Source organism: Leptonotus elevatus, chromosome 17 (genome assembly GCF_054856555.1).
Source record: "Leptonotus elevatus isolate MCC_2025b chromosome 17, RoL_Lele_1.0, whole genome shotgun sequence".
Taxonomy (NCBI): domain Eukaryota; kingdom Metazoa; phylum Chordata; class Actinopteri; order Syngnathiformes; family Syngnathidae; genus Leptonotus; species Leptonotus elevatus.
In genome coordinates this window covers 6,487,597-6,509,233 of record NC_141255.1, presented here as the reverse complement: position 1 = coordinate 6,509,233, position 21,637 = coordinate 6,487,597, and the positions used below count along the sequence as shown (strand labels likewise).

Here is a 21,637-nt window from a genome sequence, read left to right as displayed (position 1 = left end):
TGCCTTATACGCCGAAAATTTGGAAAATTCTGGATTGGCACAAATCTCCCATAAGTGCAATGCTTGTGGTTTTTTTATGTATTTATTTTAGGCTTTAGCCTAAAAAAAGTTTGAAGCATTTTTTTTTCTAAATATAATTTTGTAATGATCTTTTTATGACTTGGCCTTGACCTCAGCACCAGCCATGGCTACGCTCGATGGCAGGACATCCAGAACGATCCGCCGTTCGCCATCGTCAACGAGCCGTTTAAGTCGCAGGCTAACAAAGGCAACTTCCTGGAGATGAAGAACAAGTTTCTGGCTCGGCGCTTCAAGGTAAGACAACGTAAAATTGTTTGGAAGCGGCGTTCACCTTTTTACAGCGTTTTCACTTAATACACTGTAAACATTGTATAGGATACAAAACAACATTTGCCTGCAAATGTTTTTATGGCTTTAAATATCTTTACAATGTGTTTAAAATGTGTTCTAATTTAAAGCATTTTTGAAAGGTGAAACTATATATAAAAAAATGTAATGGTCTCTTTGTTGTGGATTTCACCTGGTCCGGGTGGGTCTGGAAAATATCCCTCACGATACGTTTATTGCGGCTCCCAGTATGTAAAATACAAACACAGATATCATTCTTGGCAACCTCCTTATTTAGCCTGACATTTTGTGAAGAAAGGCACTTGATTATGAGCACTTTGCTGTCATCAATCACCTGACAAAATGCCCCAAGGCCCACATCTTGGCCCAGTCAGAGTGCTGACCGCAGCCTTTGTCATCCTGTTTTTGGCTGCCTCACATGTTGCAGATCTTTGAACATCCTCATTTACGACATCTGTCACGCTTTTACTCATCGCTCAACGTAATGATGACTAAAAACAAAAGGATTTTCAGCTTCTTTTGATTCATTTCATGATGTGAAGTGTATAAACAGCAGTGTGATTCTTCAACAACACTGTAGCATCTTTTTGCGAGAATTTTTTTTGCATGAAGTCAAATGCTAATTTACTTTAGCCTGTCTATGTAACTTTTCATTATATGTTAGCATTTACCAAGCGGACTTTTGTTACTATTTGGTTCACTTCTGTTATGTTTTGTTGCTCCGCGTGTGAAAATAGCACTTTTTAAAAAAAGGTTTACAGTAACCATAACATCTATGCTAATTTGCTGTAGCCTGTAAAAAAAAAAAAAAAAAAAGGCAAATTAGCGATTTTTTTTTTTCTTGGAATATTTCCCCCGCCCTCTAAAAATTTTTTTTTACGTGACCCACAAAATATTGTGATCTGTGACAATATAAGCACTAAACCTTCCTAAAGAAAATGTAAACTCTTCTTACACCCTTTTTAACCTTTTCTGTGCATTTCACCCAAAACACCTGTTTCTGATTAAAAAAGTAGGGAAAACAAGCTTCTTCTTCTTTAAAAAAAAAAGAAACATTTCAAGCAAAAATATACAATATTCCTGCTTTTTTTCCCCCCTCAGCTGCTGGAGCAGGCGCTGGTCATCGAGGAGCAGCTGCGGCGTGCGGCCTACCTGAACATGACGCAGGACCCCAGCCACCCGGCCATGGCGCTCAACGCGCGCTTTACTGAGGTGGAGTGCCTGGCCGAGTCGCACCAGCACCTCAGCAAGGAGTCCATGGCGGGCAACAAGCCGGCCAACGCCGTCCTGCACAAAGGTCAGTGGCAGCTGCGCAATTTGTATCCATATGCAGCAAGTTATAGCGACTGGCGGGAATTCTCTCCCCCCTCAGTGTAAGGATTTGTAGTCCTTGAATCAAATCGCATCATTCCAGATGAGGCAAATGCAGTTGAATGGAATCAGACCCATGGAAAAATGATGCTAATTGTATGATTACAGTCCAAGCAAAACAAAAAAGAAGATAATTCCACCTGGAAGACATTATTAGCTGGGAGCAGCGGAGTCATCTGTTGTTGTCCTTGCAGTGCTCAACCAGCTGGAGGAGCTGCTGATCGACATGAAGGCCGACGTGACCCGGCTGCCGGCCACGCTGTCCCGAGTGCCGCCCATCGCCGCGCGCCTGCAGATGTCCGAGAGGAGCATCCTGAGCCGCCTGGCCAGCAAGGGCACGGAGACGCACGCCCCCCCGGTCAGCCGCCTCTCTTTACTCCGAACACAAACACTCCGACCTGCGCAGGCTGCCAGTGGAAAAATGATGGAGGGCGGCCAGTAAAAACACAGAGCCCATCAACCTGCGCTATTTCACTCCACAACTGCTTAGTCAGCAGATTCTCCTCACCATCTTTAAGCACTTTACAATGTTATTCTCATTCGCTTTTTCTGCTGCTGTTTTTCCCCCCCCTAGTTCGTAAATGCCATCTTGCCTCAACTTAATTCCTTTTTTTCCTCGGTGCAGCCTATCCCTCCCGGACCCTACGCCACCCCTCAGAACTACGGCGCCCCCTTCACCCCGGCCCCTCCGGGCGCCCTCCTTATGGCCGGGGCCAACTACAGTCAGATGCCGCCTGGATCCTTCATATCAGGTCAGCGAGCCTCTGGTTTGACATAAGCAATGAATTCAGTCGATTAGTGCTTAACTCATTCACTGCCATTGACGGTTATAGACGTCAAAAAATCATTTTAACTATTTCTATTACTTTTGTTAACAAGAGTATGAAAACCTAGATTTTTTTTATTGTACATTTAGAACATATATACAATGTGTGATTAATTGTGAGTTAACTAGTGAAGTCATGCGATTAATTACAATAAAAATGTTTAATTGCCTGACGAGATGATTATTAAAAATTCTAATTTTTACTCATAATTAATCGCATGACTTCAATAGTTAACTCACGATTAATCACAAATTTTATATCTGTTCTAAATGTACATTTTCATGCTCTTGTTAACAAAAGTGGGGGAAAAAGTTAATCTAATAGAAATAGTTCAAATGAATTTTTGACGTTTATAGCCGTCAATGGCAGTGAATGAGTTAAAGGGGAAGTCAACCTTAAACAATTCTTGACAATAATATGTTGTATGCGACCTCACTAGTCTAAACATGATTAATATTACATTTGTGGAATATGAGTTTTGCAGCAAAATCCAGCTGTTTTTATCTATCGCAGTGGGCGGCCATTTTGCCACTTGTTGTCAACTGAAGATGACATCACAGTTGCGCAGGGTTCAGGCAACGACCAATCGCAGCCCACCTGTTTTCTGAAGCTGAGCAGTGATTGGTTGTTACCTGAGATCTGAGTAACTGTGATGCCATTGTCATTCGACAGCAAGTGGCAAAATGGCCGCCTTCTGATGTTGATAAAAACTGCTGGATTTTGCTGCTTAACTCATATTCCACGAACGCAATATTAACCAAAACAGAACTGCCTGGAACATATTACTGTATTGTCGAGATTATAATTTTTTTGGGGTTGACTTCCTCTTTAATTCTTTATCAATACCTTTTGGACGTGTGATCATTTATCTAAAGTTGTCCCATTTTCCAATTAGACAGGGGCCATATTTACATGCTGATCTCTGACGCATTTAATCAAAATCTAGTTATTTGTAAGCCTTTTATTTTGTAAGTGTTGATACAAAAGATGTTTTGAGATAGTAGTTTGTGATATATCTCCTGTTTAAACTAATAATATATGCGATTTACAATTTATCATGTGGGCATCATTTACGTGTGTTAATGTCCTAATGCAAGTATGTCATGTAGAGCGGCAGTGAAAGTTTTTTTTTTCTTGCTGTACATGTCGATGATGGCGAAGGGAAAAAGATTGATGATTTTTCTGGACGATGTCGCGATGCCTCGGTCTTTTCCGGACATCTTCCGTTGGATCCAAACGGCGGACAAACAGGACAGTCAAATAGAACCGTGACTGCACTGAGGGAAGATTTGCTCTCTGCTTTCCAGTTCTGGACTTGATTACCCGGCGGCCCTGCGCTGATGACGCGGGCAAAAACGCATCCAGAGCGTTTGCTCCTATTTAAAGATATCATCTGAGGAGTTCTGTCGTTGTGTGTGTGTGTGTGTGTGTGGGGATGGAAAAAATGCCATGTCAACATGATACTTCAATGTGAAGCACCGTCAATAGAGGGTTCATCTCAGACCCTCAAAGTCCCCAATGGAGTCCATATGGGGGGGGGGGTTTTCTCGTGTTGGAAGCCAGACAAACACCTGAAATAGACATTAGCAAAGACGCTGCGTCTATATTAAGGTTCTTTTAACAAAATGTCAGACCTGTCCGACGACTCATTTGGGTCTCAGGAATGTGGAATTGTGTTTTGGCCGCCACGTCCGACCCGCCGCCTCCTGCAGCCGCTTGTGAATTGATATTCACCATGGCATGTGCTCGCCAGACGCGCTCTGCGGCTGGCCAGCATGTGTGCGTGCGTGCGTGCGTGCGTGCGTGCGTGGAGATGTTTAGCTAGCGGAGATGTGGCAGAGATAACTGCAAAAAGCTGGTCTTTCCCCAACGGCGCGAGCGCACAGCGCCGTCTCGGTGTAATTGGAGACCGAAACATCTGTCAAAGGCATTGCACGTTCCATCGGCGAAAATGTCATTATCCCCAGGCCACGCCAAGAAAACACGCAGGAGGTATTTTGAGAGGGACGCCAACCGCAGAGGCGCTCGGCTCGCGTAAATGCGTGACGGAAATAGCCGCGAGTTGCCCTGCCGGATCCCGAGCCTGCGTGCAGTTCGGTATACGAGGCCACAGCGCCGCCCCTGATTGGGGTCCTGACCAGAGAGGGAGAAAACGAGCTGGCTGGAGATGTGGACGCAGTTAAAAACAACAAAATCCAAAGAGTTGGCCACCGTCAAGCTCCTATAATAGCCACGGAGACATTTGCATGCGACCCCCCCCCCCTGACCCCCCCACCCCCACTTGGCTGCATACAACTCCCATAGTAGTCCCATCGTGCTTGTTGGGAACGAGTCTTGTTTTGCAGGGGGCGCTCCTTGAACCTCATGAACACAACAAGATCTCATCCATAACGGACTTTGGAGGCTCTCGAAGAGGTCTAGGTGGATCTTGGAATCCATTTTGTGTCCCTCCTTCAGACGTCAGTGATGACCAATGATCTGGTCTGATCTTCGGCGGCTTCTCTGGAACAAGTGGAGAGATGATTGGGAATTGCGTCCTGGGTTATATACACTACTCCAAAAATGTATTCACAGAGACTTGGCTGCTAAGTTTAGCGACTCGCGGTGTCATTGGCAAATTGTAACCGAGATCCAGAGACTGGAAGAGTCACAGAAAGGCAAAGAAGTTGGCGGTCCTTGCCTCGCCAGTACCGAATACCGATACTTGAACTGTAATCAAATACTGTACAAAATGCAAACGTCAGGTCCATACTATGTTTTTTTTTCTCAAGCCGATATTCATTTGCAGTAAAAGAGAAAATATTAGCGTCAAAATTGGAAGAATTTGCTTTTTCTTTTAGTTTTAAAAATATAAAGAATTGACAGCTTTGTTTAAAAATCATAACAAAAATTGCAATCAGCATGTGTTAAGCTAAATTAAAAACTAAGCAAGGCAATAATTCCCTAAAGTTTTCTACTGTAAATAGTTTTCAAAAAATGTCACCTTAATTTCTCGATTTTAATAAAAAAAAATTAGTTACGTTTTTTTTTTTTATATACTATAAAAAATTAATAGTGTAAGGAGTTCCCAGTGTCACTAAGCGACAGTGTTAAATCAAATATGCAGTAAGCAGTGTTATTTTAAAAGTTACACTGTCAGAGTAAGTTTCCTTGAGTGTTGGTGTGGATGTTGGGTGTAACCCGAATAGCGCTACCTTGAGCGTTAATTTGACCACACCCTCATTTCCGCCAAATCCCACCGCGTTGTCGACATTTCAATTGAGGTACATCCAGTTGAGCGAGATACTGAACTGTTTTGCAGAATGAAATCTTTAACACTGACACCAGTGCAGAGTACTTTCAACACTACTCGGTGTTTACCAGTGCGGATTTTTAACACAATAGAGTGTTGGAGTAACACTGGTTAAGTGTAAAAAAAAAAAAAAAAAAAAGTAACACAGATTTACACTCATTACACTTTTCTAGAGTTAGATTTAACACTCTCAGTGTTAATCTAAGGCAGGCGATTTTGCTGTGCAGGGTTTATAAAAGGTTTTAAAAGATCTTCGCAGACCGTGGATAAATTGTCTGGATATGTTCTAAATGTCTTTGCGACAAGTAAAACGTCTTACAAATCCTGATGAAAACCCTAAATTTGCAAGCATGCTCAGTGCGATACCAACTTTATGGGCCTTCAGATTCAGATGCCGATATTTGCCACCGGCACCGATAATCGGTCTATCCCTAGTCCATACGTCAATTATCTGTATCTCGCCCACTCAAAAGCTTAGAGAAGGTCAAATTAAGTTCAGCTAAGTTTCATACGCAAGCTTACATTCTCGTGAGTAGTGTATTGTTGTTTGTGGCGGCTGTGGCGAGGCAAAACTATGCGCGCTGTCGTGACCGTCTTGAGCTGCACCCTGTCAACCCGAAATCCGACACGCCATCCTCACCTGGACTCGCCACGAGTGATTCATTCAAGCACCTGCAGGACGACCGACCCCCTCCCCCCGCCAGCTCCAGTAGCCAGCCGCCCTCTGCCCGGCTAAATCCCCCCCCCCCACAAAGTGTCACATTATCGTGCTCCCCCTCTGCGAGCCTCCACTACAGTCTGCCGCTTGTCTGCCCCCACAGAAGCCACCGGCGGAGCCACATGGGGACCCGGCGGGGGGCCGGCCGCCGGCGGCGTGTGCCAGAAGACCAAGGAGCACGATGTGGTGCAGCGGCAGCGGGTGGTGGACCTGTGGAAGGACGGCAAGTCGGAGGGGGCCATCGGCCTGGAGCTGCGCATGCCCAAGTCGACGGTTCACAGCATCATCGTCAAGTATCGGCTCAGTAACACCGTGGAGAACCTGCCGCGTAACGGCCGCCCCAAAAAACCCTGACAGGGGGTCAAAGTGCCACGCGGGGAAGCCGGAGATGTCGAAAAGTGGCACCAGCGACTTTGCGGTTGGGGAGTGGAAAACAAACGTGGACCTCAGAGAAGACTGAATGTTAATGCAATCGCAGGAATTCAGAGAGAGGAACACAAATAAATTCCTGATTTCCTGAGGTTTTTACCACCACCCCCCCCCCAACCCCCTTTTTGAAAAAAAGAGTTCCCCTTGGATCAATTCTTCATCCACCGGCAGACTCGAGGAGCCTTTCTCCTCGCTTTGACCCTGTACTCCCTCATTCCTCCGCAGTCTTCCACTCCTCCGTCTCTCCACGCACGCACGCACACACACGCACAGTCTGGACCCCACACAGAATCTCGCAAACGACTTGACGTCTCTGCTGACTGCGAGCAGATGATCGACAACGACCAAAGTCATCCGGGAACACCGAGCTCCACGGACACAAAGAGTCGGGGCTTGTAGCCAAGACTTCATTGTCTCGCTGGAATTGGATTTGGCTGTTGGGGATAAAAAAATTTAAAAAAAAGCATCAGGATGGCATTTGGTTTGGATCAGTTCGCTTATGCTGGACTGGCGTGCGGATGCTTTTGGTTAAACGCTTAATTAAAAGGAAGCAAAGGCTAGGAATGAGCTTGCGTCCTTTTGTCCATCATTTGCCATCAGTTTGCTCTTTGGTCCCTCTCCTGTGGCTCCCTGTGGATCTCCCCCCCAAAAATGAGTAGAAATTAGTTATTTTTTGTGCATACATATTTATTTTGATTTTTTTACGTAAAATATTATTCAAATAAATTAATGACTTGAATTTAAAGGTGCATTGTGCAGTTTAAAAAGGTAATGTTAAAGCTTGTTCTACATCAAGCATGCTCCACCAATGCCCAGATGAGTACGAAGAGCCCTGACTGTTTTACTCTGACTGCACCTATCAGCTTTTATCTTCCCTTTATAGTAGAGTGTGCGGGACCCTCAGGGGCGGAGTTTTTCTTACCTCATTTGAATGTCATGTCTTCGTTTGTCAACTGTGGCTGTCGTTTTAAGATCGTGCACGTACTCGCACGAGCCTGACACAGATGTTGCAGTTACGCTTTGGGCCAGAGGTGGCAGTCGTGAGTAAAAGTGACAAACTGCACAAAGAAGTTTTTTTTAATTACCTAAAAATGTCCAAATAGTGATCATAAAATATCCAAAAAGGAAGAGGAAAAGCAGAAATTTACCATAAAGTGTCCATGAAATTGCCAAAAATGTCAGAGAATTTAATAAAAAGTGCAGAAAAGAAAATGTTCAAAAACTAACCTAAAATGTCCAAAAACAAAAGAAAGTCAGAAAATTACCATAAAATATTTGTGGAATTGCCAAAAAGTCTGAAATTTATATTTAACTCATTCACTCGCAGCCATTTTCACAAAAGCAACCCCCTTCGCTCCCGCCTGTTTTCCTGGATTTTAACTGATTTTGCAAGGCCCACAGAATATTGCGTTCTATTGCTCTAAAAACATAGAACCTACCAAAAGAAAGACTAGAGTCTCTTCTTTCATCTGGAAAAAAGTATATTTCTATCTGTTTCCGTTTTGTAGCAATTAGCATTAGAATATAGCCAAGTTTCATCATTATTCACAAATCTGTTTAGAACTGTGGGTAAATGAGCTTGCTTTTTCAACATGGCCCTGGTTGAGCTCTTATACTCTGCTGCCACCTGCTGGCCGTTTTTGTAATGACTACCATTGCTTCACTCATTATCTGCAGTTCAAAGGCTGCATCAAAACCTTCTTTATGCTCTAGCATAAAAAAATAAACCAATAAAAACGTATAAATACGTCTTTGGGACAATGAAAGCATTTAAAATAGAACATATTTATACGTTTTGGGGAGCAAATGAAAAAATGCAGGAAAAAAACATTCAAAAAGCAACTATAAAATGTCCAAAAACTAAAGAAATCACGAAAATTACCATAAAATGTCCACAAAATTGTCAAACATTTAACAGAAAGTAAGTATGAAAAATTACACACACACACACAAAAATCCCAAAACTAAAAACTAAAGGTAGAAGAAAATGAATGTCAAAGTATTGGATGCTGCATATTTTTGTGTTGTGGTGCAACTCTAATTAGAACCCTCGGTCAGTACATTAGACTAAAACTAACACACTGTTTGTGGCTCCACACACATTTTTGGTTATTTAAAAATTACTCTTTTGCCGAGAACGCTTGCTGACCCTTCCTTGTTGTCGTCAATTTTAACCGATTTAATCTTAGGCCGCGTTGATTTCTGTTTGGAGCCCCGTACACACTACATTCCCAGCAAAAACATTTACCGTCTGGTCTGGTCTGGTTTTTTTTTGTCCTGTTTTTTTTTTTTTTTTTTTAATGCGCTAAAGAAGCAGATTTCCTCATGTGGATTTGGTGGCGAGCGAAATCCCAAAGAATGCTTCTGCTGCTGCTGTGTCATGGATGTGTGTTAAAGTGGCGCTCAGACACCCGTGCAAATCACTTCCAACCTCTGATTTCCTGCTCTCGATTGAGAAAGTCCAGCGGCGCGTGGATTTATGAAAGCCCCAGCTGGAGCGACTCTCCGCTCTGAAGTGACACGCACACACACACACACACACACACAAACTCCTGGTCCGGAATAGAACTCTGGCACGGCTACACTCGGCCGAGCTGAAGCGCGGCCTCATTTTGCCAAGATGGCAGCGTTTTCGTCGCTCAGATAGCAGGCGGGACCTACCGGGGAGAGGTTTTTATTATCTATTGGACCTGACTTGCTTCATCTGGTGCAGTTTTGAGTCACTCCAAAACGATCTTGAGCTCCTCTACTACTAACCCCCCCCCCCCCCCCCCCCCTTTGACGAATGGTCTATCCATTGTTTTACAGCCTTCATTAATATCCCAGGTGAGCTTGAGCCTGTCCAAACAGTCTTGCCGTAAAAGGTTGTTGTTATAAACACAATATTGGGAGTTGGAAAATTCGCCGCGCGCCCTCTGGCGGACGAGCCACACCGACCGCTCGGCTCTCTTCCTCGTTCACCCGGTCTTCACCTCCGTTTGTTTTCCTTCTCATGTGATACTCTCCCCTCTCTCTTCCCAATCCCTCCGTTAGGCCCCACGTTGGCAAAACGCCACGCATCGAGTTAGCCTTGCCTCCTTATCGCAGGGCCGATCTGGAAGCGCTGTTATGACATTGGAGCCGCGGTGCAAGCGCACCCGTCGTCTATTCCTGGCTTTTGTTTGGGAAAGGCGCTGTAAACTCGCCGTCGCACTCCCCGAGCACGTCGACGAACGTGGGAAGCGTGCGTACGTTCGTGTCGAATGAGGGTTTGGGCCACCGGAGTGCCACAAGGTTCTATGCTAGGGCACCTTTGCTTGTCAAGTATTCATTGCTAACTTCCAACTTCTCCACCCCCCCCCCCCCACCCTCTTTACCCACACCTTGCAGTGCTCAACGGCCCCCCCTTTTCTGTCAAGAAAGAGCGGGAAGGAGCGCTGCGACAGGAGCAACGTGGCGGCGAAGTCATCTGCATTGACGACTAGGTTAACGCTCGCTTCACGCACACACTCGCAAAAATAGTGTTCAAGCTACACTGAAAAGAAGCAAAAATCATACCAGGAATGAAGTTGTTTTGTCTTGGTTTGGTTTTGTTTAATAAAAAAAAATACAATATAACATTCTCTATACTCTGACTGATGTATGGTAAAGATGAATATTCTTTTTTTTGCGACTTTTGTTCTGCAAACATTTCTTCTCATATGATTAATAGTTTTTTTCTTGAAAAATGAATGACATTTAACTTGCTTTGGGAAAAAGACATGCCATCATATTTTGTCCAGAATTAATTTAACTTCATTATTTTTCATGTACAATTAATAATACCTTTTGACCAATTATGGCTCAGTTGACAAAATATTAACTTTTTACTGCTGAAAATGACTCGAGTCAAGTATCCCTTTAACAAATATTAAAATGACATTATTCTCATAAATTGTAATTTTTAGCACAAATACATTTAATTTGATTGTCAAACTGTTTTTCTTAAAAATATATATTTTATTTAATTCTGGGTAAGATTCCCACTTTTTTCTGATGAAATAAATTAGGTTTTTAAGCTTAAAATTGTAAAATGAGTGAGTTATTTAACCAACAAAATACTTTTTTTTCTCATAAAATTCCATCTTTTTTCTATTAAAAATATGACTTTATTCTTGTAAAGTAACAAATCTTTTTTTTTTTTAAACAGTTCTACGTTCTCCTAAAATCACCTTTTTTTTCTAAAAATGAATCCAACTTGATTCCAGAAAAATATCTGTCCCCCGAAAATACTTTGTTCTCCAAAAATATGACTTACCGCTAATTTTAAAAATACTTCATACTCTTAATATTTGTACTTTTTCTTGGAAAATGTGACTTCAGAACCACAACTTGATTATTGTATTATTATTTTTTGCTTCTTTTTAGTGTGGCCCTGACACACACATACACACACACACACACACACATAAACAAACACACATTCTTGTAGTTAACCGAACAAAGTCCTAATTCCTGTGCTTGTCTGCCTCAAACCATAATACTCCTCAATGAGCCTCCTCTTCGGAGACTTACACACACACACACACACACACACACACACACACACACACACACACACACACACACAAACATACACACTTCACTCCAACAGCATCCTCTCGCTCAAAGCTGCATGCTAATTTCTGACTGCATGCATCAATCATCAACAGTGTACAGTTGGATAATGCTCTTTTTACCACAAAGCTCCCTATGAATGTTTATGATGATTTTGCAAATCAGTATTAGCCGACATTCCCCAAAACACGTCCACACGTTTTAGTTTTTCGTAGATGTTGCCTACTATTTTTATTTTTATTTTTTTTTGAACATGTCATAACGAGGATCTAACGAAGAAGTTTCCAGGTAACTTCAGAAGTAGCTTTCTCATTTCTCATGCCTCCATTTTAGATTTGGGGCTTGCAGATGGTATACACACACATGCGCATAGACATACTCACTTCTACAGTAGATGGCAAATGTCGACACACCCCTGTTCAAATGCGAGAGATGTGTTGACAAAAATGTCAGGAAAAGTCTACTAGAACAGCCCAGTTTATTTTATTTTTTTAATCAGCGGCACTTTAAATGGCGACAAACTTGTTTAGCATGACTTTGAATGTGATTGGCTAATTCTGAACACAGCCGCATCACCTGTATTGCAACTCCATTTATTTTTATTTTGCCTTGGATTTTTTTTTCTTAATTGAGTTGTGCGTGTTATATATATATATATATTTATATATATATATATATTTATATATATATATATATATATATATATATATATATATATATATATATATATATATATATCACAGAAACTTGCCATTTGAACAGGGGTGTGTACACTTTTTATATCCACTGTAAATACCAACCACAAATATATACATGTAACTATAACTAATTGCGTACGCGCCATCTTGGAAGAAAAGACAACAAAAATATAATAAATAAAATAAAATGCCTTATTGAAACGTACAAAGGGAATGAAAAATTAAAAGGTTTTTCATTTCTTTAAAAATCTAAATTGTTGCCCCTCCCTAAAAAAAAAAAAGCACTTTGCAGTTTCCTTTTTTTTGGTTTAATCTTTTGTCGCTACGCCTATCAAATGTTGGCCTTGAATGAACGCATATACAAAAATGAAAAAAAATCTCCCTATTTTTTGTTTGTTTGTAATAAAACGGAATGAAATGAGTTGCACATGCTCTCTGAATGCTTTTTTATTGTCCAATACAAACCATGAAAGGATGGTGAGAGTCGGCACAGAGGCAGGTCCATTGCCTGTGTGGCACTGCACTCCCCCGAGCATGTTGAAACGTACGTTCGTGTTTTCTCCACCGGAGTGCCACAAGGCTCAGTATTAGAGCGCCATTGCTTGCAGTGCATGCGGAAAGTATTCACACAGTTGCAATTTGTAAAGCCTTGGAAAAAAATTTAATAAATGAATTCATTTTATTCTTCAAAATTGTACACACAAAGCTTCTTAATAGGGAAAAAATAACTTGGTAAATTTATAATAAATAAATTAGACGTTTGTTTTATTGATTTCCATTTTATGAAATGCTGGATTCATTGATTTGCTGTAAATAAAATAAAATTACAAACTGTAATTTATTCTGCATACAAAAATACTTAAATGTGTTAAATGATCATTAATAATAATTAGTAAATTAATTACGAATACAATTTAAGAATGACAGACATTTTATTATTAAAATAAAATACTTTATAAATGTTACAAATGTCATATTTTTGTTTTTCTATGAATGACCCATCCTGTATAGCCTGTATACAATATCAATGTAACTATGTATTTTTTTTGCGCTTTCCCAAAAAATGACCAATTCACTGCATTCAACTTTTTTTTTATTCGGCATCCCCCAAAATGCAAAGCATCCAGGCTTTTGCATACGCTTCCTCACGACGCGTCAACTTTGACCTTTATCAAAATAGGAATAAGAGCAAGGAAGTGTGTGTGCGCGCTTGCGTGCGTGTGTGGCAATGTCGACTTTCCAGCTTCACATTGAGGAAGTGAAAATGGAGATGGTGGCTTTGGTGCGAGCGTGTGTGCTGACGGGGGGGAAATATGAAGCGGTGCGCCGGGGGCTTACTTTCAAATGTCCCGAGGAGGACGGTGAAGGAAATGAAAAGAGGATAAAAATGGTGACATGTTCCTTTTTGCAACATGTTAGGAACGTTTGGGTCGGCACGGAGCCCGAGTGCCCAGGGCAAAGCAATGCGGCGAGGCCACAAAAACTACTTATAAACAAAGGAAAACCACGGCTGGAAATAACACACTTGTTTGGGTTGCGCAAGACAGACGGCCGGCTGCCTGCTCGGGTTCGATTATTCTCCATTAGGGTGCTCGTTGTGGGAAAACATGATTGGAATGTTCCTTGGGGGGGGGGGGGGGGTACATTTAGTCACTGTGTTTCAAATTATTATGCATATACATTGAAGTCAAGTGGACGGCGGAAATTAGGAGTTTTTTTTATCTCACTTTATTCTTGTGTTTTTTTTTGCATAAAAAAAAATCTCATTAATTGATCCTTTTCCCCAAAAAAATAAAAATCTGTCTTCATTGTCATAAAATTGAGTCCTCCCCCCCAAAATTAAAAAATCTGATGTTTTTCTAGAAAAATAAATCAATCTTTTTCCTAAAAAATTTAAATAGCACTTCATTCTCATTTAAATTGTGACTTTTGTCTATAAAACACAACTTTATTCTCATTAAAAAAAAAAATTAAAATAAGGTTTTATTTTCATCTTATTTACTTAAAATGCTGACTATTTCCCCCCAAAATAATGACTTCTTCTAAAAAATAAAATACAATAAAACATTACCCTTCTCTCTCTCTCTCTCTTTTTATAAAGGAATTTTGCCTTGAATAAATCTTACTATATCGAAATAACTAATGATCTCATAAGATTTTTATCTATTTTCTTAGGGAAAAATAATACTTGAATAAATTGACTATTTCACCCCAAAAATTTGACTTCACTCTTAAAAAAATTTTAAACTATAAAAATTTGACTTTTTTTTTTAATCAATAAAGGATAGCTTTTTTTAAATTGGGGAATCTTTTTTTTTCTTTTGGAAAAAAAGACAACTTTATTCTCAAAAGACTACAAATTGTTTTCAGTTCCAACTATTTGTACTACATAAATATAATGCGCATAGAATTCAAGTTTAAATTTGTGTTTGTGTTCAAGCTGTTGCTTGCTTTTAGGTGTAAAGGTAGAGAAAAACTCCACCACCATCCCCAGACCTCAACCCTATTGAGATTCTTAGAATAGTACCAAAACTGCATATGCTTAATATTTTGGAACAAAGACTGTTTCTTTTTATAGTGGCCTGAATGCGTTTATATTCCTTTCCCTTTTGTTCCACTTGATCATCCAAACAATCACTCGTGGTTTGATTTATAGAACGACAGACAAAAAGAGCAACAAAAAGAATGAAGAGAAGTGACTACTCCCCCCAAATAAAGATTAAAAACTCAAATTTGATGTTAGAAAAAGAGTTAAAAAAAAAAAAGAAGAAGAAAAATTCACAATTTTGTGACGTAAAAAATGTTTTCAGTTTGTACGCAGTACGTCTCCAAAAGCAGAAGCTTGATTTACGGCGCAATCCGGCATCCGATTCCCATCCGCACCCTCGGCATCGTTGCGAGGGCGCGTCGGCGGCGAAACAGCGTCCGCAGACTGTCGGCTTTTTCCCCCAAAAAAACGAGCGTCCGCGGGAAGAAGCGGCGCTGGGGAAATCTTGAGGGCCTACCGTCCCCCCCCGCTCGCGAGGCATCAGTTGACTTTAAAGATGCTGAAGACGTGAGGCGAAGCCGACGGGTTGCCCACCGTGTGCAGCCGGAAGGACGGGCCCGTGACGGCGTGCAGCTCGGTGCCCTTGTCCAGCCGCAGCAGTCCCGACACCTGGCACGGTTTCAGGAAGTGCGACGGGTGCGGTCCGGCCGACGGGGTGGTCCCGTAGCCCTCCATGCACTGCAGCTTCTGGGGCCTCTGGCCGCCCGTCACCACGTCCAGCTTGACGTACTGGGACTCCTGCTCGTTGAAGAGAACCTGCGGAACGCCAACACAGCTTCAGCTTCCACTCGGACGCACTGGACTCGATCTCGCACTTGAGTCGGCGCTCTTCTTCCGACTGTTTTGAGAGCCGCGCAACTTGACAAGTACGCTTTGGAGTGTATCCTGCACTCTATTCGACTTTCTTCGTCCGGATGATAAGTTGTTGAGTTATAAAGCTGCACTTCATCTTAACTAGATCCTGCATTCTATTCGACACTCTTCCTCCGGATGATTGAGAGCGAGCGAGCTGCAAAACTTGCTAACTTCACTTTGGAATGTGTCCCGCACTCTTTTCAACTTTCTTCTTCTGGAAGCTACGCCTTTTGAGTGCACTTCATCCTAACTGGATCCTGCACTCTGTTCGACGCTCTCCTTCCGGCGGGGCGGACTGTCATTTCCGACGGAGTTGCGCAACTTTGCCGTCTCCTACAATCTATTCAACACTCCTTGTCTGACTGATATGCCCTTTTAATAGGTTTACGTCAACAGTTCACTTTGGTATGTATCCTGCTCTCTTTTCAACTCTCTTCTTCTGACTTTACGTGTACTGTATCCTGCATTCCGTTCGACTTCCTTCCGTTTTGAGGGACCTATTATCATTTCATCATGCAACTTTACTGCGCGACTCTAATTTGACTGCATCCTGTACTCGATTTGTCACTCCTCCTCTGACTGATATGCATTTGGAGCCTTCTGGTTTGATGGTTGGACCAAATAACGTCCGACTTTTGACTGTATCCTGCACTCAAGTGCTGAGGGAATATTTTTTGGGGGGGAGGCGTTGTCGGGGGTCCGTACCTGACAGAAGAGGAAGTAGACGCCAGGCTTCTCCACGACGAAGGTGCCTTCCTCCTTGTTGTAGCTCACCGCTTTGCTCATGTTCAGCACGCGCTCCTCCCAGCCCTTGATCACACCCCCTTCACCCACTGAAACCACACCAAGGGCAATGTCGGACAAGTAACGTGCAGGCAGTCCGTCCCCCCCCCTGCGTCCCCGACGTAACCCTCTTACCTTGCTGAGAGGAGACTTTGGTGACTGTCAGGAAGGAAAAGCAAGTCAATTAAGGCTTTTTTTTTGTGGGGGGTGATGATTTTTGCAGACGCTAACGTGAGACGAGGCATCTGCCAGGCCACTTACTCTCAAAATGAGACGCCGCTTTCTTCCCGTTTCCGTGCTTCCCGCGCAGCGTCCCCCCTATTTTTTCGGGGCAGACAGGCCGTGAGTATGACAAAGAAAACACTCCTGCGGTTTGCACATGTGAATCTGTCTCCGAACGCCGCGCTCATTTGCCGGCCATCTCGTCGCCGTTTTAACACGCTTAGCAGATGGCCAAAGGATTTCCCGTCACGTGCTTTTCATATATTTGCTCAAACTGTTCTTTTCATCATCGGAGCGTGCCGGCCACTCGCAGAGAATCCAAAAAAGATGAAGTGGAGGAGAAGAAAGCATCCAATGTAAACGGAATAAGACAGATGAAGTGGTGGAAAAGGGAGTCCAAAGGCCCCGGAGCGGTCGCCAGGCAATAAATTCACTAGAGCTGGTGACAAAAGTACTCACATGCTTGCTTTCTTTCTTTATTCTTTATTTTTTTAAGTAGAAGTACTGATTCAACTCCTCGTAGCCTTTCATATTAGCATGGCAACTCTGGGTCTACAATATTTCATGGGCAGCTAGCAATGCTAACGTCAAAATGATAAGTTCAAGATTTCAAGGTGTTGCCAGAGCAGTATATAGAGAGAGTTTGTCCAACTCAATTTCAGCAGGGTAACAAGATGGCGTCCTTACGTCATGTGGCCAGCAGTTGACCAATCACATCATAGCGTGATTGGTCAACTGCTTGTCAGATGACATACGGACGCCATCTTGCTACCCTGCTTTTTAAACGGCTCTGGGTTTTGCTAGCATTTAGCGTTAGCAGTCATTAGCTGGTCTCTTGACCCATGCATTTTTGTTTGTTTACGATGTATATGCTATCAGCATTATAATAGTTTTGGATTAGTTGGTCAACTAGGTGGTTTGTTTTGATTTTGTTTTGATTTGTTTCTTAAATTCAGTTAGTTGTTAATAGTTTTAAGAGCAGGTTTGTTTGTTTTTGAAAAAGTTTTGTTTCAGTATTAGTTTTTTTTTTTTAATATATATATAAATATAGAGAGTATTTGTCGAATGCAAGAAAAAAAAGGTCACTAAGTATTGTGTAATAAAGACTGTTTGACCTTTCTTCCAATGTACGGACGTACCGCAATACCGAAATTTAAAATGAATACCAAAATTCACATTTTTGGCAGAATTATTTATTTGCTTTATAAAGGTAAAATGTAGTTTCAGTTCTTGTTTCTTTAAAAGCATTTTAATTTTTATTAATTCCCTTAAAAGTGAAATCAAGTCACAAAATGTCTTTACAATATGTTCTATGCGGCCCCACTAGTCTAAACTCCGCATTCTGATTAATATTGCGTTTGTGGAATATGAATTAAACGGCAAGATACACCTGTTTCTATCCATCTCACAGGGCGGCCATTTTGACACCATTTTTGACAGAAAACAATGTCGTACGTAGTTGCTCAGGGCTCAAGTAACGACCAATCACGGCTTACCTGTTTTCTGAGTTTGATCATGTGACATTCGCAAGCTGAGCCGTGATTGGTCGTTACCTGAGTCCTATGTTTTATGTGTTAGCATTAAGCTAGCAGGGTTGTTTTAAATGCACAAAGTGTCATTCTTAAATGTTTGGTTTAACTGGGAGAAGTATTAACTTGAAGCTTCTTTTTTTAAGACTATGCCCACCCCGTGGTCCCGAGGGTGCACTCCCGGACGTAATCATCAAGCCACCCGCAAAACGGCCGCTATAAATACTGCAATGATAGGTCATCAAATATCCCTGCTTTCACAACAAATCATAGTTGTGGGAGTCGCGACAACCCCCCCCAAAAATCAATTTGACGGCCCAAAAGCGTGCAACAAGGCCTCATTCCCGAGCCAGCTGGTTTTCTGGGCTGCGAGGCCGCTCCGGTCAGACCTGTAATTTCTGCCACAGCCGTCCAGCTGCCTACTGCTTCCTGTGTCGACTTTTAGCTGCGGCCCGTTTGGCGTGCGGCCCAAAAAGACGTGTGGATTGTGCGTGCGTGCGTGCGTGCGTGCGTGCGTGCGTGCGTGTACCGTCTCGCTTCACTCTCTGGCCGACAAGCAGCTCTCGCTTCTCCAGAATGAGCTGCACGATGGCCTTCCTCTGCGTGTTGACCTGTGCAGAAACACGCACAAGATGAACAAGTGTGCATCGCTCACTTGGATATTCCGCCCCCCCCCCCAACCCCCCTTCCACGTTTTTAGTGCCTGGCCTCGCTTACTGAATCTTTCTGGGAAATAAAGGAGATTTGCGAAGCCAGCAAAGTTTGAAACGCTTGGCGGGGGGCCCCACTGAAGGAGAAGCGTGTGTGTGTGCGTGTGTCAACCGTCGCTCTCCTTGCAACCAACGTTTCAAGCATCAGCACTACAATGTCCCGAGCGAGGTGAGCTGAGGGCCGCAAATGGCCTCCCAGGCCGTACTTTGGTCACCCCTACGAACATCTCCTATTGGAATGTATTTCTTGTAAGAAATGCTGACAATCGTTTTCTTTTTCTGGAGAGATAAGAAACCAAACAAAACATGGAAAAGGCATATTAAGGAATTTTTGCTCATATTCATCATTACAGATTCTGAAATGTAAATCCGTCTTCTATTGAGCAAAATAAATAAGCAACGCTACTGCAGTGAAATGCTGAATCCCTTCAGAACTTTGCCAGGCATATTAGGGAAAGCCTGTTTGAATTTGTTACAAACGCTTGAATGTAAATTCCTATTGTGAAGAGCAAATGACAGGAAATACCAGAGCATCATTCTTGGCGTAAAAAAATCTTGAATCCTTTCAGAATTTGGAAAGGTATATTAAAGAGAGCACTAAAAAGGCAGTGTCAGGGCTCCTTGGAAAGGCATATTAAGGAAAGTTTGTTTGAATTTGTCACAAATCCATAAATCTTAATTCTTATTTGCAGCAGAATATGCCGCAATACTGTAGTAAAATGGTGAATTTGTTCAGATCTTGGAATGGCATATTAAGGAAAGTTGTCTGCATTTGTCACAAAACACAAATTTAAATTCTTATGTTGAGCGGGGGGGGGGGGGGACGCATGCACAGGCAATGCCATGACATCATTTATGTAGTATAATCCTTGGAAAGGCTTATTAAGGAAAGTTCATATTTATCTCTGGTGCTTCAATGTAAGGTTTGCTTCTGTAGAGCGAGAAAAAAAAAAAGGCAATGCCAGTGCATCAATTCCTGCAGTGGAATCCTTGGGGAGGGCGTATTAATGAAAGTTTGTTGGGCATCATTAGAGCAGTAACAATTTTGGTAACGCATATGAATGAAACCTTGTTTGCATTTGTCATGGATATGCACATGTAGTATTCTTTTTGTAGAACAATAAACAGGCAATGCCAGGGCTGTACTAGATTTGTGAATCGTTTGGAAAGGCATATCAAGGAAAGTTTGTTGGCAATTGTCACTGATGCTGAAATGCAAATTCAATTTTGGATTTACGGAAAAAACTAGAATAATTTGAGGCTTTCCGGCAAGCAAAAGACAATAAAACCGTGGGTTTGAAAGTGGGAAATGTGTATTTAAAACCCACCACACATCCCCCACGATGATTCCCGTAACCGCATGCACGAGTTAAGTTGCATAACCACTTTAGGGAGAGAGGGAGAGAGAGAGCGAGAGAGAGAGAGAGGAAAAAAAGTTGCTCATAGTTTTTGTTGTTGTTGTTATCGCCCCGACCTGCTCGAGGCGCTCCTGGAGGATGTGGAAGGACTGGGACAGGTCCCGCGTCTGGCGCCAGGTCCACGCTGTGAAGAGTGCGCTGCAGGCGGCCACGGATAGAGCCAGCAGGGCCAGCGAAGTCCAAAGCGCCCGGAGCTTGCGCCGCCGCGGGGCGATCCGATGCATGCTGACTCAGTCGCCGCCACCGCCGCCGATCACCCCACGGTGGTGCGCCTTAGTTTGGAACATCCACGCTGCACTCGAGCCCCCCACCCCCCCCTGGCCCGCCGCTCCTGCTTAATGAACACGCGTGGGCTGCTAATTGGCGCGTCGCATCCCGCCAACTGTCCGCATCCGTCTCTCGGCGTCTCGGTTCCCCCTTTGGGCTTCTCTCGCTGGGGGGGGTCCCCCCCTCTTGTCTTTATTAAGACTGCGCGCGCATGAACACCGACCGGGGGGGCTCCCGAGTTGAGATCTGACGCCGAGAGCCTCGTCCTCCCCTCCTGTGTCTGTCGGTGCTGCACTTTTTCTTTTTTCTTTCCTCCTTGCTTTTCTTTTCTTTTTTTGTAATCAAACCAACCAGACTCTTAAGTGGTGCGTTGGGCAGCTCAGGAAATGGCCACACGAGGGCGCCAGAATGTAAGGTAAGAATCTCATTTCTCTTGTCTGACTTCACATTTGAGTGCTTATGTTTGTTTCAGACGCTTTCTCGAAATATTTCAACTAAAACTCTTGTATTTTCATAATTTTAGAGGGAGAAGGACATTTTCTCTGAATAGACTTTATTCAAGTGTGGGGTTTGCAAATTTTGCATATTAAAATATCTCTATCTATCTATCTATCTATCTATCTATCTATCTATCTATCTATCTATCTATCTATCTATCTATCTATCTATCTATCTATCTATCTATCTATCTATCTATCTATCTATCTATCTATCTATCTATCTATCTATCTATCTATCTATCTATCTATCTATCTATCTATCTATCTATCTATCTAATCTATCACCTTCGGGTATCTGTAGCAGAAAGATGGCAGTAAAACATGTCAGCCTCCTGTCACGGTGCGACCTATGTAATATAATTAGCGATTACTAGACCTACAATTATATGAAAAAAAATATTTTTGATGTGATAGAACTTTTTTTTTTGCACCTTTTTGAAAGCAATGGTGTGTTTAAAAAAATAATCAATTATTAGTTCACCACTAGATGGTGCTAGATTTTACACGTTGTCCCTTTTAAAATAGA

General features: G+C 42.5%; 2 protein-coding genes across 7 annotated transcripts in view; one reads left to right on the top strand and one right to left on the bottom strand.

Moving 5' to 3' along the window:
* chd3 (chromodomain helicase DNA binding protein 3) overlaps positions 1-12,467 on the top strand; it is a 34,967-nt gene extending 22,500 nt beyond the window's left edge. For 5 of the 6 annotated variants that reach the window (XM_086059750.1, XM_086059751.1, XM_086059754.1 and 2 more), the window contains 5 exons: positions 183-315; positions 1,471-1,666; positions 1,935-2,098; positions 2,366-2,492; positions 6,681-7,573. In XM_086059750.1, the coding sequence (XP_085915876.1) occupies positions 183-315; positions 1,471-1,666; positions 1,935-2,098; positions 2,366-2,492; positions 6,681-6,931 (871 nt within the window). In that variant the 3' untranslated portion in view covers positions 6,932-7,573. Of the gene's footprint in view, positions 1-182; positions 316-1,470; positions 1,667-1,934; positions 2,099-2,365; positions 2,493-6,680; positions 7,574-10,375 lie in introns of those variants that run through there. The other variant, XM_086059755.1, reaches the window with a different exon arrangement.
* Positions 12,468-13,355: 888 nt separating this feature from the next.
* tnfsf12 (TNF superfamily member 12) lies at positions 13,356-20,906 on the bottom strand. Its single transcript, XM_086059758.1, has 6 exons — positions 20,401-20,906; positions 18,746-18,827; positions 16,727-16,783; positions 16,601-16,624; positions 16,388-16,515; positions 13,356-15,583 (listed from the first exon to the last, which is right to left on the bottom strand). The coding sequence occupies exons 1-6, from the start codon at positions 20,566-20,568 to the stop codon at positions 15,308-15,310; spliced, it is 735 nt and encodes a 244-aa protein (XP_085915884.1). The 5' UTR covers positions 20,569-20,906; the 3' UTR covers positions 13,356-15,307.
* Positions 20,907-21,637: the final 731 nt, after the last annotated feature.